At 39.2% G+C, this 16,132-nt stretch overlaps 5 protein-coding genes across 5 annotated transcripts; 1 reads left to right on the forward strand and 4 right to left on the reverse strand.

The window, feature by feature from the left end:
- Positions 1-94: 94 nt before the first annotated feature.
- Positions 95-3,515, forward strand: BATDEDRAFT_14265 (uncharacterized protein; the record flags this gene model as incomplete). The annotated part of the gene is made up of 9 exons (XM_006682064.1): positions 95-192; positions 316-634; positions 747-825; positions 952-1,397; positions 1,527-1,674; positions 1,798-2,222; positions 2,309-2,695; positions 2,771-3,128; positions 3,340-3,515. The coding sequence occupies 9 exons, from the start codon at positions 95-97 to the stop codon at positions 3,513-3,515; spliced, it is 2,436 nt and encodes an 811-aa protein (XP_006682127.1).
- A 706-nt stretch (positions 3,516-4,221) lies between these two features.
- On the reverse strand, positions 4,222-6,059 carry BATDEDRAFT_27925 (uncharacterized protein; the record flags this gene model as incomplete). The annotated part of the gene is made up of 2 exons (XM_006682132.1): positions 4,222-4,688; positions 4,736-6,059. 2 exons carry the CDS (start codon positions 6,057-6,059, stop codon positions 4,222-4,224), a joined length of 1,791 nt encoding a protein of 596 aa, XP_006682195.1.
- Positions 6,060-6,473: 414 nt separating this feature from the next.
- On the reverse strand, positions 6,474-7,746 carry BATDEDRAFT_5536 (uncharacterized protein; the record flags this gene model as incomplete). The annotated part of the gene is made up of 4 exons (XM_006682056.1): positions 6,474-6,794; positions 6,906-7,069; positions 7,400-7,449; positions 7,628-7,746. Coding segments are annotated over 4 exons (654 nt in total), but the record flags the coding sequence as incomplete, so codon positions are not given.
- Positions 7,747-8,456: 710 nt separating this feature from the next.
- On the reverse strand, positions 8,457-9,852 carry BATDEDRAFT_14312 (deoxycytidine monophosphate deaminase; the record flags this gene model as incomplete). The annotated part of the gene is made up of 4 exons (XM_006682070.1): positions 8,457-8,633; positions 8,730-8,804; positions 8,869-9,258; positions 9,433-9,852. The coding sequence occupies 4 exons, from the start codon at positions 9,850-9,852 to the stop codon at positions 8,457-8,459; spliced, it is 1,062 nt and encodes a 353-aa protein (XP_006682133.1).
- Positions 9,853-10,279: 427 nt separating this feature from the next.
- BATDEDRAFT_27928 (uncharacterized protein) lies at positions 10,280-15,816 on the reverse strand (the record flags this gene model as incomplete). Its single annotated transcript, XM_006682133.1, has 11 exons — positions 10,280-11,341; positions 11,418-11,828; positions 11,924-12,037; positions 12,105-12,279; positions 12,408-12,582; positions 12,657-13,052; positions 13,199-13,615; positions 13,806-14,029; positions 14,635-14,988; positions 15,282-15,379; positions 15,742-15,816. The coding sequence occupies 11 exons, from the start codon at positions 15,814-15,816 to the stop codon at positions 10,280-10,282; spliced, it is 3,501 nt and encodes a 1,166-aa protein (XP_006682196.1).
- Between the last annotated feature and the right edge of the window lie 316 nt (positions 15,817-16,132).

The raw sequence follows: 16,132 nt of genomic DNA on the forward strand, positions 1-16,132 counted from the left end.
TAGCTTGTTTGGAACTGTCACTTCTCCTCCAACTGCATCGTCTGTTCAGCCCTTGTCTACAGCAAACTCAGTATCAGTACAATATCCTACTAGTATGACTGGTCATCAGTCAGTCTTGACTCCACAAGTCATTCGGAGTTTGAGTGACAAGGTTTATGAGAAACGTAAAGCTGCTGCAATCGAAATCGAAAAGTATGTCACCTGGCTGTAGATTCCATCTTGAAGTCTTGTCAAATCGTTCTAGTTTATTACACTGCATTTTGACTGTATAGAACGTGGCTGATTTGATTGTAATCTTCAAATATATTGTTACAGATTGGTTCGTGATGCTCTGATTGCAAACGATAGTGCACGCATTGGCTCCATTCTTATGGTTTTGGCTCATGAATTCGCTTATTCTATCGTACCCAACACTCGAAACGGTGGTCTTATTGGTCTTGCTGCTGCTGCGATCGCTCTTGGTCCTGCAATCGATTCTCATTTAATGGATATTGTTCCTCCAATGTTGGCATGCTTTTCTGATCAAGACTCGCGTGTGCGATATTATGCTAGCGAAGCTTTATACAACGTATGCAAGGTTGCTCGTGCAAGTATTTTGATATATTTCAATGAAATATTCGATGCACTATGCAAGGTATGCTATACAATTGCTGTTCAACTTGTTAATCCATGATTCGACTTTTTTAAACATGCATCGTGTATCTGCAATGAAATCATCATGCATGCTAATAAAATCATTCAATTAGCTTTCTGTTGACCAAGAATCATCAGTAAAATCTGGTGCAGGTCTTCTTGATCGAATTATCAAGGATATTGTATCAGAACGTTCAACCTATTATCATTCAGATATGGAAAAGCAGGCTGCACAAAATGACGTCGCTTCTACCAGTCTTTCTAAAACTGAAGGTGATATGTCAACAAATAGTCGAGCAGTGCCAGTTTCTGTTCCAGTTGATAGCACAAGTCATCCTCTTTCGGTATCTCCTGTTTCTAAAATATTTCCTCCTGTTCCTGGAACAACCTCACTGCGTCCTGGAATGTCACCTACCTCCTTCAATCTACCACGATTTATCCCTTTATTGGCAGAACGGATTTATGTCGTGACTCCGGCTGCACGCATTTTTCTTGTTCAGTGGATTTACCTTCTTAGTTCCATTCCAGATTTGGAATTGATATCCTATCTTCCCGAATTTTTAGATGGACTATTTCGATTTTTGAGTGATCCAAATGTGGATGTTCGTACCGCAACTCTCAATGTGCTCGTGGAGTTTTTAAAAGAGCTTCGTGATATTGTTCAGGTTCAACGGGAACAAGGCATTCTTCAATTTGGACCTGAAAAGGAACTGCCAGCCTTGGCTCACTCCACACCTATTGCCAGCGATTCAACAGAAACACCTGTGCTTTCTGGTTTACAACCACATCAGGACTTGCCTTCTAAATCAACATATGTTGATAGCCCACATGCTTCTGGATCACTGGACGCGGTAACTGTTGTAACCTCTACTTTGCCTTTAGATGGTGTCGAGGCACAACAGTCTAGTCAAGTTTCTGCCGATAAATCGTCCCAGTCTATGACGTTGAATCCTTCAAGCGTTCCTTATATTCCTGGTCAGGGTGTATCCCTTGATTTTGGGAAAATGACGCATATTCTGGTACCTCATCTGTCTAGTCAAGGTTTGTACAGACGCTTATTGGGATGCCAGTAGCAAGACATGTCTTGATGGCTGTGTGTGATGAAACTCGTTATTTTGGTTTGCCATACATATTTACAACGTCAATTATACGTGTGCTTTATAGATGAGGAAACCCAAGCCACTGCACTACGATGGATCAACGAGTTTATACTGCTTGCAAAAGACACAATGATTCCATTTATGCCACTTATTCTCCAGTCCATTTTACGTACACTTTCGCATTCTGTGATAGCTATTCGCAATATGGCTATTGAAACCAACTCTACTCTTTACGCGTTGGTTTTGGGATGGTCTGGAAACATAACCACATCATCTGCAGATTCAACACATGATCAAAGCTTGTCAAGCGGAGGCAAACCAGATGCAGTCGCACATTTGAAAAATACACCATTTTGTTCTTCTCGTTTAGAGCTGGACGTCTCTGCATGTGTAAATATACTAACGCTTTTGTTTCAAGATGAAATGGAGTATACCAGAGCTGCTGCTATTGACTGGTTGACAATGCTTCATAAAAAGGCTCCGGAAAAGGTGAGTAATGATATTTGAAACCAAATGAGGTTTGTCCTGTCAATGCATTTTGATTGTAGCTAAACGGACAATATTGATACACGCAGGTCATGCACTCATCCGATCAACGAACATTTCAAGCCTTACTAGGAACTTTGTCGGATTTGTCCGAGGAAGTGGTTAAACGTGATTTGCAACTTTTAGCACAAATTTCCCATTATTCAGACGATCAATATTTTACCAATTTCATGGATAATCTTCTTACATTGTTTTCATCAGATCGACGCCTGCTGGAGACTCGAGGAAACCTTATTATTCGTCAACTATGCTTTAGTCTCAATCCCGAACGAATGTATCGAAGCTTTGCAGAGTTGATTGAAAACGAACAAGATATTGAGTTTGCTAGCACTATGGTTCAAAATCTGAATTTGATTTTGGTTACTTCTCCAGAACTATCGGAACTTCGTCGTCGTTTAAAAAATCTGGATTCTAAAGTTTGTATTTTGATGCTAACCACTTGATTTGTTATATACTTGTTAATGTGTAAATCTGCATTGATATATAAATAGGATGGATCTGCACTGTTTGCAACACTATATCGTTCATGGTGTCACAATGCAGTTGCAGTACTGTCATTGTGTCTTTTGGCACAGGCATACGAACATGCTTCCCATCTTGTTAGTTCCTTTGGCGATCTAGAAATCACTGTCCCGTTTCTTGTTCAAATCGACAGACTTGTTCAGCTTTTGGAATCTCCTGTTTTTACCTATCTACGCCTTCAACTACTTGAACCTGATTGTCATCCTCATCTTTTCAAGTGCCTTTATGGAGTTCTGATGCTACTGCCTCAGAGCAGTGCATTTGCCACGCTTCGCAATCGTCTTAGTAGTGTTGGCCCGCTGATATCATTGTATAACACACCGAATGGTTTAGGATCCATGTCAACTTCTGGAGCTGCTCAAACTGGATCTACTTTGTCACAATCCACCTCTCACTCGACTCGCAGGTGTGTGAACTTTTATAAGCAACTTTGAATGTTTGGTGCGGTTGTAGAACATGGTTTCTAAATGATTCTTTTTACATTTATTTCATTGTCGGTATTCTATGAACGCGTGTATTAGCCATCGATCTAAATCAGGTGGATCGACATCGACTTCAGGAACGTCATCTCAAAACCAGCATCATCAGGATTTTGGTATTCGCTGGCAAGATCTTATTGCTCATTTTCGAAATATCCAGCATCGACAAGAACGAAGTCGTCGTCAAGGTATATGTAATTTGGATTCATTTTCTGATATGGAACGTAAGTTTTAATATCTATCATGTATTAGCGACAAGACTGACTTCTGTGGATCGACCGCACAAGAGTCGCCATGATGGCGATGGATCCAACACTGGTATGAATTCCAATAGTATAAATGGAGCAGGATTATTAAATCCAAATGTTGGAGGTAATTCACTTTCAGGTTCGTTGTATGGCAACTCGGGAAATCCAGCTATGGATTTTAGCATATCAGAACCTCTCAACTCTTTGCACATGTCTGGTTCAGTAGGTACTACTCACGGTGGAAGTGGTTCTGATGGAACAACAGTATCTGGGAATTCTCGAAAAGAACGTGTTGCAAGTATTGCATCGTTGTCTTCACTCAATGTTGGCTCGGGGGGTCGATTTCGCGCCTTGTCCACACCACAAACCATTCCTGAAGCCATATCGGCACTTCCAGTTCCATCATCTCGACCTAGTGGCAGCAACGCCAATACTAGCAATTCGGGAAATGCTAGTCAGGCATCACGCAGTGCCATCACTAGTCGTCGTGGAGCGTCGTTTCGTTGAAATAAAGTACTTTTTTTAACTCACTCGTGTAGAATTATCCATGTATAAATGTTGGTATTGGGTTGAAAGGTGTCCATTTCAAACTTGATTGTATTAAAACAATAATTATTTATTCATACCAATACTGAAAGGAAAATGTTGAAAGGTTATTGAATCAAGATGTAAACAGTTGAGTGTGAGAATGGTTCAACTTGATATAGAAACCAAACTATTCGAATAGTCCGATATACCAGCGTCGTTTTCTGCAAGTACACGAATCATTGGTGTGCTGTATGTCAAGTTTTGTACAGGAACTGAGAGAATTACACTGCCTGCACTAACATTATCCATTACACCCGAAGCAATAGTTTGAAATGTTGTCGAGATGTTATCAACAGATTGCTGTACAGTATACGTTCGAGCACCTGGAGAACCACGCCAAATAATGTCCAAGCTTTTGGTGGTGATTTTGCTGCTGAGAAGAAGGGGTGGATCTGGTTTTTTTACAGTTGGATGGGTATACCCAGTTATAGATGACATGCGCACTGCAGCAGTTTTCATGATATTCATGAGTGGTATTTCGTCACTTGAAAATCCATTTTGAGCATTGGAAGGAAATCCAGGATAATGATAGGACCAATATCCAATATTTTCTGCATGTGTATCTAAAGACACTATGTTAGTGGAATTGAATCAAGATTAACAAGACTGATTTACTCACAATAACCACCATTTCGAGCATGCGGCCTGAGACTCCAACACAAGGCGCCTACAGAGCTGGAAGATATCAATGCGTCGATAAACGATTGAATTGAATTAGGTTGAGCTAATCCGAATTCACCAACAATGAATGCTTTTTCATGCGATGTAATCAATGAGGAATCAGCCTGTAATCTTGATGCGTAAAAATTACTCAACAGTTGAGTAGTCAAAATACTGACGAGTGATCCAATAAAAACAAAAGTCAATACGAGCATTAAACAAACAGCAACTTTTTGACGCCGAGAACGATCGAGTTTGGATGTATTTGATGGGGTATTGGATTCGATCTGCTTTCCATCGCCCGGTTGTTTGTATGGTTGAAACAAGGTGTCAGGTCGAGTATCGCGTAATGATTCGGGATCAGCTACAGAGAGTGACAAAGTCTGTTGTGGATGGATCAAGACATTGCCAAAAAAAGCCGGACGAAACCACATGAGTGCAGCTATTATCAAAGAAATAATCGACAGCACTCCTAAACTAATCAAAATGATGATGATGTACATGGGCAGTTTTTGAAGGAGTAAAAGAGCGGGCAAGGGATAGTAGTGATTGGAGAATATATCTACAGGAGAACTGGAAGCCAACAATTGAGCATCCCATCCATAGATTCCAAAACTGCCATCCATGACTAGATGATTCGCGTCGATGGATTTAATGTAATGAGTGATATTTAGAGTCCATGCAGCAGGGACTGCAGTCGACGCATCCAGACTTAATTCGTTTCCAGTTTCCCATGCCAGAATATGAGGGTCTTGCGAGTAAGGCACTCCAGTGATTGTGTTGTTGCGATTCAACACTGTAGCAATCAACAGTCGAAATCCATTCATGACAACATCATCATTAAAAAAGTTGGTGCTTCCGTACATGGCAGCAAAAGACAACTTTCCACCCCAAAATTCCCAGTTGTCGATAAACGGAATAATAAGATAAATGCCAAGTCTACCAGCAGTTGCTATGGCACTGTCGAGACTCTTGAACATGTCTTCATTCAGAACCCAAGTGACATTGGGTGTTCCATAGTTTGCTTTAGGGATAATATGACGAGAGGTATCGTTGGATAGACTGGGAATACTCAATGTGTAAGTACGGGCTACTCTCCCACCAAGCTGACGTATGGATTCAAGAGCATCGTATTGCTCAAATGAATCAGGGCGACCCCACCCTATTGGACTGTCTTCAATGACAGTAAGCGACGGAATATTAAAGGACACAAACCGTAGTGGACTTGCGTCCACTGGGTCAATGAGTCGATGACCACTTCTAGAAACAAACGCAGTGGACATGATAATGTGCAAGTAGGGTCTTGATTCAAATGTAACAATAAGATGACTACAATGTTTCGAGTCCAAGTAGCCATGCATCCAGTATATGGAAACATGCCAAGCACTTCAAATTGCGGCACCAACAAGCTTGACTGTCCTATAAACTATCCCAACCTTTTGTCTAAACATGAGATGTATTCATGATTTATTCAAGACTTGTTACAGTCCTTGGACTGAAATGATGTGAGACATTTGGTTATTGTCCATATTCCCTTTGGGTTGTGGTTCACGCTTGTGGAATTGAAGTCCACGCGGTTTCACGACTGTGCGTGCTGTAGCTGGTGAGGACGGTGCAGGTCTAGTGCTTTCAGATGATCCTCTTTGATTGCCTATTAGCTTTTGAAATACACTAATCTTGGGTGCCTTTTCCTCTGAAAAATCAATAAAACGAAGAGTGCACAGTAGAATCACAGTACTAATCCCTAAAGCCCATGTGTCTGCAAACCATGCAAGCAATGGAAACGATATATAATACATTCTCATTGCCATGGTGTAGAATAATGCACCACGGTTAAGCATACTGCCAACACTGTTTGCATCTAAATGCTCATATGCAACAACTGCCTCATCCTCAAGCTTCGCTAACTCATCCTCAGTAACATTGACATTTACGCTAATACATACGTGGTTGTAAAATCTCAGCGATTGAGAAAGGAAAAAAAAGGATACTATATGTGACATCATAAAGAGTAGAATCTAATGATTTACCAATTCGCATCAATGTTTGTTAGCAAGTGTATAAACTATACAAGCGTGTAGTTTAACCATCGCAATAAAGTGCTTGGCTATGATCTACAAAATTATTACCTTGACTCCAAAAATGTTATTTGTAGTAAAGGCAAATATTGATCCAGGTGCTGGCTCACTAGCTTTGGCAAGATTGCTTATAAACGCAGCAAGACCAAATATAATTGCAACCGAAGTCGACGCAAGAACAGATGTGGCCATGATATAATTACGAAGAGTTTGAACTGGGTTTTACAAAATCAAATGATGAGATGCTTGTTTAATCTCCAACTCTAAATTAAGCATTGGGTGATTGGCATGTACAACTGCATTCTCAAGACATGCAATCATTGCTCTATTGAACTAGAGCGCAAGCATACAAGAGTTTAGAATACAACAAAATGAATTTGATTGTGTACGCATCATACAATAAGTATTGTATCTATTAAAGAATTGTGAATGTCTTGAGTCGACTTGCAGAGAAAAGCAAACACTCAACCATTGTATATCCCAAACCAAGAAGCAAGTATTCTATTTTACGTGAATACAACTGTAAATCATCAAATCCAACCCACCTGCAAGAATCTCTTCCTTGCGATACATGATTGCTGCAATCCATATGCGTCTACATTCCATTAAAGATATTAAGCATGTCAGATTAGATTAGCGCTATTTCAAGTAGTAAAATACAGCAGAGCAGCCTTATTGACAAGACAGGAGCATCAATAGTGTGTTTGAAATTTCAAAACTTTACAACAGAGTATCCGACTTGACATGATGAATATTGGCTGATTGAAGCTTACCTTGAAGCAGAAGCCAGTCCAAATACGGTTTGAGCAGGACTTTTGTAAACTTTCATTATTAGCCAAGCATGATAGCAAATAATAGATGTAAGGCACACACATCCAGTAATGATATCAACAGTGAATTGCGACATGGTCAAGAGTTGTAATAAACCTCTGCCAGATAAATATTTGAAATGGTTCAACTCTGCAACTCGTCAATTTTTAAGCATTAATCACGTGATTTATTGTCAAATCTCCCTGCATCGGCTGTGATAAAAAGCAAACTCACACCAGAGCCCTCGTCGATCTCATGCCATTGGACCCGTTGGCTGTCGTATTCACGGCTAATAAAAAACAATAGCCGAAGACTCACTGCTGTATCCACGTAAAACAAAGTTTCAAATCTACTAAATACTGTCTGAACTCGACAAAGTTGACTGGTCTCTGTCTATCCTTGTATAAAACTGGTCAACTATCTACATCTGTTTCAGTACACTCTACACTTGTCCAGTATTCAGCCCTTTTTTGTGCAAATGTTACGACATTGAGTGATTGATATGAAAACAGCAGCTGCATTTCCGAAATCCCCAGACCTTTTAAACTAGAGCGCGAATGTACCCGATATTAAGATGCAAACTCGAGCTTATAGTTGGATTGTGTGCATCGTATAATGAACGTTGTGTTGATTGGATTGAGAATGTCTAATCACTGAGATACAAGTATTTCATTTTACGTGGATATGGCTGTAAATAAATGTAGTTGAGCGCATAAAATTCGGTTTAAAGATTACATATGATGATGTAGTTCCACTATTCAGGTCTGTATCTATCCTAGATGCAGGATTGAACTACTTTGACGCCTTTTTTGGATCTGCAAGAAATACTGTTTTCAAAAAAGTATGCTGTCTCAAAACAACTCCTCCTTCACGTAATAACGCAGCAGTCATTTCATCCATGCTATATGAGTTCAAAAATACCACTTCCTTGACCCCGACTTGAACTATTTTTTTGGCACATCCTAAACACTATTTACAAAAAATGATTAGCAACAACATACATTATGGTTGGTATTAAAGCAATTGAACATTATGATTGAAACAATCCATTGGTTTGTAACTTACAGGGCATGTATTACAGTATAAAGTAGTATGTCCTGATCCACTGATTCGTTCGCGACCAGCCTCCAGCAGAGCATTCTAGATACAGTTTTCATGTTAAACATCAATCATTTCAATTGCGATTGGTTTAAAACCAACCCACCTCTTCAGCATGCAAACACAAACAAGTATCTAGTTGAGATCCACAGCTTGCATTGCTATTGCATCGCTGACATCCACCATCATTGCAGTTGCGTATCCCACGCGGAGTACCATTGTATCCCGTTGCAATCACCCGTCTGTTGTTGACAAGGATACACCCAACCCGTCGTTTCATGCAATTACTGCGTCGAGCAGCTAAATCGCAAAGCTCCATAAAATAAGTATCCCAATTTGGTCGTAACCGTTCATGATTCAACAAGTCGGTCGAGTCAACAAGCATATACAAATCATTTAGACTACGAGCCGTGTTGATAATTCGCACATCAGATTTTGAAATGGTCAGATAGAGTGCAGGTCGGTCTAATTTTCCAAGTGCACACATGGAAGATGTCTTTTCATCTATAAGCGTTGAAGAGAGATCAGCAGCAGGTACATCAAGCCCAAACATGACTTCCTCCTCGTGTTGTACAAAACGTTCAAACCGTGCCTGTTGACAAGAGTCCTGCAAAGTAGACATGGTAGAATATAGAGTGAATCCATTTGTGGATGAATGGGTGCTGCTCACATGTAAATTATCCAGTACAGGCGTAGTATTTTCAGACAACAATCGCTGCCATCTCAAATGCATAGGCGCTTCGATAGATACAAGTAAAAAAAATGGTCGTTTACACAACACATCCCAACCAGAGATACAGTCTACATCGTCAATAATACAGTAACTCTGCCAGTTTTCGGTCACATAATTGTATAATTCAGAAATATTTGAAAATGTCCGAGACGACAAATGCGTTGATCCAGCAACACAAGAGGATTGTGAATGGGGCAATGCTATGGGATTGTCAGCAGATGAGTTGTCCGTATGCACCATTTCAGCAAGAGAACAAGTAGAACGAACCAACAGTTCAATAAATCCATATTTATGTTGCAGATACTTTTTAACAATGGATTTTCCTGCGTACGCTGGCCCAACTAATCCAATGAGCATTGTTACTGCAGATGAAAATTGTGCAAGAAACCTCTAAATTTAGTGATATCGAGAGCATACCAAAAACAACAAAGCAGATGAAAGTGGTTTCGATTAAACCACAATTGTAGAGTGTTAATCCGCATCTACACCAAGATTGCATGGATTTCATCTCATTTAAAGTTCTGTTGCATTGCTGATCTTTTTTGAAAGCTCATCTAGCATCATTTCTGTTTGCCGTAGTCTGACCAAGCATATAATGAACTCGAACAACTATGTATAATCCAATACTTTGTGAATTGGAAATATTCAATCAGTAACAATATTATCATCTGTACATGGATACGTGTAGTTGAAAGTAGTGATTAATCCTTGTAATCGAGAAAAGAATTAAACTTGAATTACAAGTAATGGTTAAAAAATGTTTATTCAAACAATTTCTTTAGATTCACTGCGTTTTTACCCCAAAAGCCAACAGAACTTTTGTTTGAATGTCGGTACAAGTACTTGCCACGTATTGGGAAAACTGTTGCCATTCAGTTTCGGAAATGTCGTTTTCGACACATCGCCAGATGGAGTGCAAAAGCATTTGCATGGAAGCAATCGTGGTTTCTGATAGTTGAACAAAGGATTCACAATAGTATCTTGGAGAAGAGGCGTAAAAGCTGCCAATATGAATCTGAGAGTCATATAGATGCAACATTTTGTTTCCATAATTGCTTTGAAGGATCGAGGATCTAAACTCTGTCATTCTCTCTGCCATTTGATACTGATGCCATTTTTCTTGCACTGCTATAGAAATATAGCTATTGACAAATGCAACTAGTTTTCGACCACGACGAGCATACTCGGCAATCGATTGGCGTATTAAAGAGTATCGGATTTGGGAAACCCACAACATACCTGCCTGTCCTGTTGAAACGATGCGTGGAATCACATCGTCAACCACATATACTGCTGCTAGGTGCCAATGTAGTTTGAAATTCTTCCATACATACGCCTGTTGCTTTGACATCACGTCCAAGACATGAATAAATGATTCCGAGGACAGCATATCATGCCATTGGAGACTTGCAAAAGTCAACACTTGACCTGGAACATGAACAGCTATACGATAGGTTTCTTCAGTGGCTATTTTAATATCAGAATCAGAAAGACCAGTTGCATCTTTTACAGTCTTGACAAAATTAGTCAATGCGTGATGATCTGCAATATCTTTCCAAACTTGCTTGGTAAGCTGTACAGTTTGGTTTCGTAAAGTATCCACCCGATGACTAGCAAAATCAGCTTCAGAAAGTATCCATAACTGCGATTGCTGGAGTGATTTATGAAGCTGTATAGCATCGACAGGACATACCACTTGAGATCTAGAGGACATGGGATCGCAAGCAACATGTACAAGAGTGTAGTATACAAAGCAGGTCAATAGTATACCAAAAAGTGCTGATAAAAACGTTGCAAAATAAAAACACTTTGATCCATTGTCTTGAGCAAGAGCTTTTAAAAATTTCTAAATGTCATTCAATACAATAAAATGTCAGTCATTTCATGATATCAACAAAATCACCATGCAAAAATAAACACACCTTGAATAGTTTATCGGCCGAATCAGCTTTCATAATAGCATCCGGATCCAGCTCATGATCAACACTTTTAAAAGTAGTGTGCATTTTCTTTCCCTTGATATGCAAAGATTTTTTAGGTGCATCCTGCAAATGTAAAGCTTTGTTTGACTTCATCATTGTCATTAAAGAGCTTTTCAGTTTTGAATAGTCAATATCACTACAAAAACCAGCATTCTGTTTTGCAAGCCAACTCGTTTTGGAATTGATAAAGTCTGAATAGAGATATTCAACCAAAAGGTTTGATTCATGAGTGTGAGATGAGTATTGATCCACCCACGTAGTTAGTACATCTGGCGAAATGGTTTTGGAGTTTCTGGTTACAGTCGATTGACGTGTAGCAATTGCCAAAATTTCTCCAAGAACAGAAACAATCTGTCAAAGATTAGAAAATAAAATTGGTAAAAATATCTAAACTAATATGCATGGCCAAATTTACCAAATTGTACCAAAAGCCAGGCAAAACGTACCATATCTACACCAGGTTTGTCGGTAACAGTTCCCAATTTTTTGAGAAAAGTCAAAAAAACCACTGAGTGAGACTCGGTTGCAATATTTGGAGTTTCCGAGTCAAACATTTGATTCTAAACATATAACAAGGTTTAAAATTAAATTGTGCATTGATTGCCAATACAAACGCTATGAATTCACCTTGATTTTGGTGAAAAGTAAACGCAGTCGAGTTTGATGGTCTAGCATTTTCCTGCGTTTGTTTGAAGAAGCATCGTGTTTAAATGCAGCATCAAATAGTTGAGCCATTTGCTCAGCTTTGATAAAGGGTAAAGAAATCTTGGTTTTTTCTGTAGAAAACAATCGAGCTTCCAGCCTAGAGCAATGCATATTTGATCATGGTAATATCACATGAGTAGTGAGCAAATCGTGTGAATTATCTTGTAGCTGCACATCTACAGGAACAAAGACAGATGGTGCATGGCGTCAAATAAGATCATTTACCTGTCAAGTAAATACTCTGCATACACTAAAGAGTTTTTTTGGATAGAAATAGCAGCATTTGAATTGACTTCTTCGGTGTGTGTGGCTTTGGATTTACTTGTAGTAGTAGACAAGACTCCAGTAGTAGTGTTTTCATAGCCTTCTACAAAAATGGGCACAAAGTATGTGAACCAATCTGTACGGTACGATTGAACATGTCAGCGCATAATAATAAAACTAGACAAGATAGTGTCTAGTCAATACACGTACACTCTAGGCTTTTAGGATGTGGTTCGCGAATACGATCAGAAAAGACGACACTTTGTTGTGCAAAGATCCATAGCATGGTGTGACCCACGGCAGGATTAGAAAAAAGAGTGGAGCTGTATGTCTTTAAAAGTATTTTTGCAGGAGATTGCTTATCTGCAGATTCGTTGAAATGGCCAAAAAAGAGATGAGGATGCGACATGGCAATAATTTGAATGAGTAGCTGATTCCCAATAGTAGTAAAGGTATTCGATGTACTGAGCGCATTGGCTTTCTTTTGACCTTCCACTAAATCCTTCCCAATAGAAACAAGCCCATTTTCCAAGATTTCAGGACGGCAATCCAAAGTATACTTGAGCAGTTCTTGAGCAACTTTTTCTGAAACAAATGGCATAGGACCTAATTTATACGAGACAAAAGTACAATGCATCAGATTGTGTCAGCGTGTACCAAACTCGGCAACACGATACAGTATTATGGAAAACAACCTCTCCAACAGGACTGATCTCGACCAGGACGATAAAATTCCAATTCAAAAAGTTTACTACTAAAGGGCGGTAAAGCGATCTTCAAATCGGTATTTATCATCATTTCGATAGATTCGCACAGATCCCGAATTGGGTCAGCATTAGACTGTTGGCGAATGGTATGAATTGAAGCCTTGAGTTTATCTAAAGAAAGATGACACATTTCCTGCATGCCAGTGTGAGCAGATGCCTGGAGAGGTTTATGCTTTGAACGAAGCGAGGTTGTGGATGGAACATTTGCACAGTTTTGATCAGCATCAACAGCAGACACAGATCCCTTGTGTTCCTTTATACGAGAACTGCCAACACCTTTGGTAGGAGTTTTTGGTAAATCCATCACATCCGGTACAACGGCTTCCTTCATAGTCAAAGTTTTGTTTGAAGACATGGAATCAGACACTTCAGAAAGAGCAGCGTAAAAAGACCTGTTCTTGACTAATGGCATAAGCCATTCAAATGCATGCCATGGATTAGTGAATATAACTAGACGACTGAAGGACCAAACAACTCTCAACTACACAATCATCTGAAACAGACAATTCAACTCCTTTATAGCACCACTCAACACTGCTGCAAATCTATCAGATTGATGAACATGAAGCGACACATTGTACAATACACACACCCTGGGCTCTAGGAGAGCCAGAAGATAAAGATATGGCTGGACTACCGGGTGTCGGTGTGGTTGAAACTTTCTTTGGACTTGCAAACGTCTTGTCCTGGTGATGGCTCAGAAACGACTTTGAGCTTTTACGAGGTTCAACCGACTCCCACTCTCCCATAATAACAACTTCAATCAAAAGACTGATATTAAACTCGACAGAGTTGACAACTTCATTTTGTATTTTACTGCCGTATTCACGTAAAACGCTAAATAAGGGTTACTGAACATGATCAACTCTTTTGTAGAAATATTCAACCATTGTTTATTCCAGTTACTGCAAGGTAATACAAGTGTTTTATTCTACGTGAATATACGACCATGAATTGATATTCCATTCGTTACAAACCTCAACCATTGTCTATGCAGTTGTTATTCTTGCTCCTGTTGCATCCTTTATTCCCAATACTAACAATGTACAGTATATCTGTATTAATACTCGAGTATATTGTCATGTCCATGTCCATGATCTGTCTTTTCAGTTTCTTGTGAATACAAAATACTAAACCGGTTTGAATAAAGCTATGCATTTATTCCGCATATAAACATGTTCAAGATTCTTGATCTGCGGTATACTGGTCTGACTGGAAGTAGTCAGATCAGTTGCTTGAGCTGTTTAATACTTTTAAGCTCTCGAATTCTGGCCAGTTTGTCGTTATTTTTGCTTGATTGTGTCATTCCATAAACATGTCATAAAATAGTATAGGAATGATGTAAGTCATGACATGCTTTGACTCTAATCAGACACTTGTTCTACAAATTCATTCAGTACAATTGTCACTCCAAAACTCACCTGAATCTCCAGCTGGATTTAGACTGTACAATTTTCAGAATCCAGGCAAAGAGCAGCACAATGTGCAAAGCAACAATCCCATGAATGATACTCCATTCACTGGATTCATCTAGAGCAGCATCGGTAGTATCGGGTATAATTATTGGGGGCACTGTTTCGATAAATATATCCAGCTCATGAGCTGGAGAGTTGGTGGAATGGAAAGTTTCGATTTGGTCTTGAACTGGCCTCGCTTGAGGCACTCTGGTTGAAAAACCCTGGACAGTAGATGAGTGATCAAGTTGTATTTGTGGATATACTTGGGTAAAAGAGACTGGCGTTTTAATGACAACCATGAGACGATGTATACCAACCCTGGTTTTGATAATGCAGATAAATAGCAATTGTGTAGCCCAACTTTTATTACAGTTGAATCACGTAAAATGGAACTTTATTTTGTATCAATTTTTTGCTTTGAAATAATCAATATTTGGATATTCGCTGTGCTTTCATTGTGTTGCATTTTATGTGAATACGACTGTACTGTAGATTCAGTCGTATCAATTGAATTGTGGTTAGTATTTTCAATGACTTGCATCGATTCGTTGCAATCTAATATGTTCAGTGGACTATAGATTTGACGGTATCGCAGTTTTACTAAAGCTTACACTCGTACTCGAGCAAATATCAAATTGTTTTTACTCGTAACCATGTACGCATATATATGCTTGGTTGTCTTGTTGATGGACATTTCTTGAATAACAAACTGCATATGATTTGATACACATCAGTCATTAGATATTCTATTATCGGCCAAACCCTTTAGCACAATAATCTCTGCATTTAACATCTGGTTCTGCTTTTCAAGTTTTTTAACCTGAAAACAAACTCTTCTAATTGCTTTTTGGCCATTTGATTTGCGTTTGATGTTTCTGTTGGTGACGTGACTGATCCATACGTTGCAGCCTCCATTGCAATTGATTTAATATCATGCAATAATCAATTGGCTTTTGAATTCGAGTCAATTCAAGTCAACCCGAGTCGGATCGAGTTGAGTGAAACAGTTTGTAATTCCAGATTATCATGGTTTGTATTCAATCTATGTGATGATATATACATGGAGCTTACACACGGTTTGACCACACGAGACAGCGACTGTGGTACGGTATCCAATGCCAGCAATATCCCGTTATTGTGAGACATTATATATTGCTGCCATTCAACAATAACATGTGTGTATATATGCGATTTGAATAAATGATCGTGTTACAACCCCTGACTATCCAAGTACATATTTGAATTGGCATCTGGAACTTGGTTGCAGGACTATCAGAGTCTATGCATATTTGCATGTATAGTTGCCAGTTTATGCTTCAAATTCAGTGACAGATAATCAACCAACGCTGTGTAGGTAGATTGCAATATTTGGGGTGTTTTCAATGCATTTTGTCCAGTAGTGTCTGGGATACGCACTGTCGAGTTATTGTGATGCCACATCATGGTTGTAAGTTGATACACG

The sequence above is a fragment of the Batrachochytrium dendrobatidis genome (genome assembly GCF_000203795.2).
Source record: "Batrachochytrium dendrobatidis JAM81 unplaced genomic scaffold BATDEscaffold_15, whole genome shotgun sequence".
Taxonomy (NCBI): domain Eukaryota; kingdom Fungi; phylum Chytridiomycota; class Chytridiomycetes; order Rhizophydiales; genus Batrachochytrium; species Batrachochytrium dendrobatidis.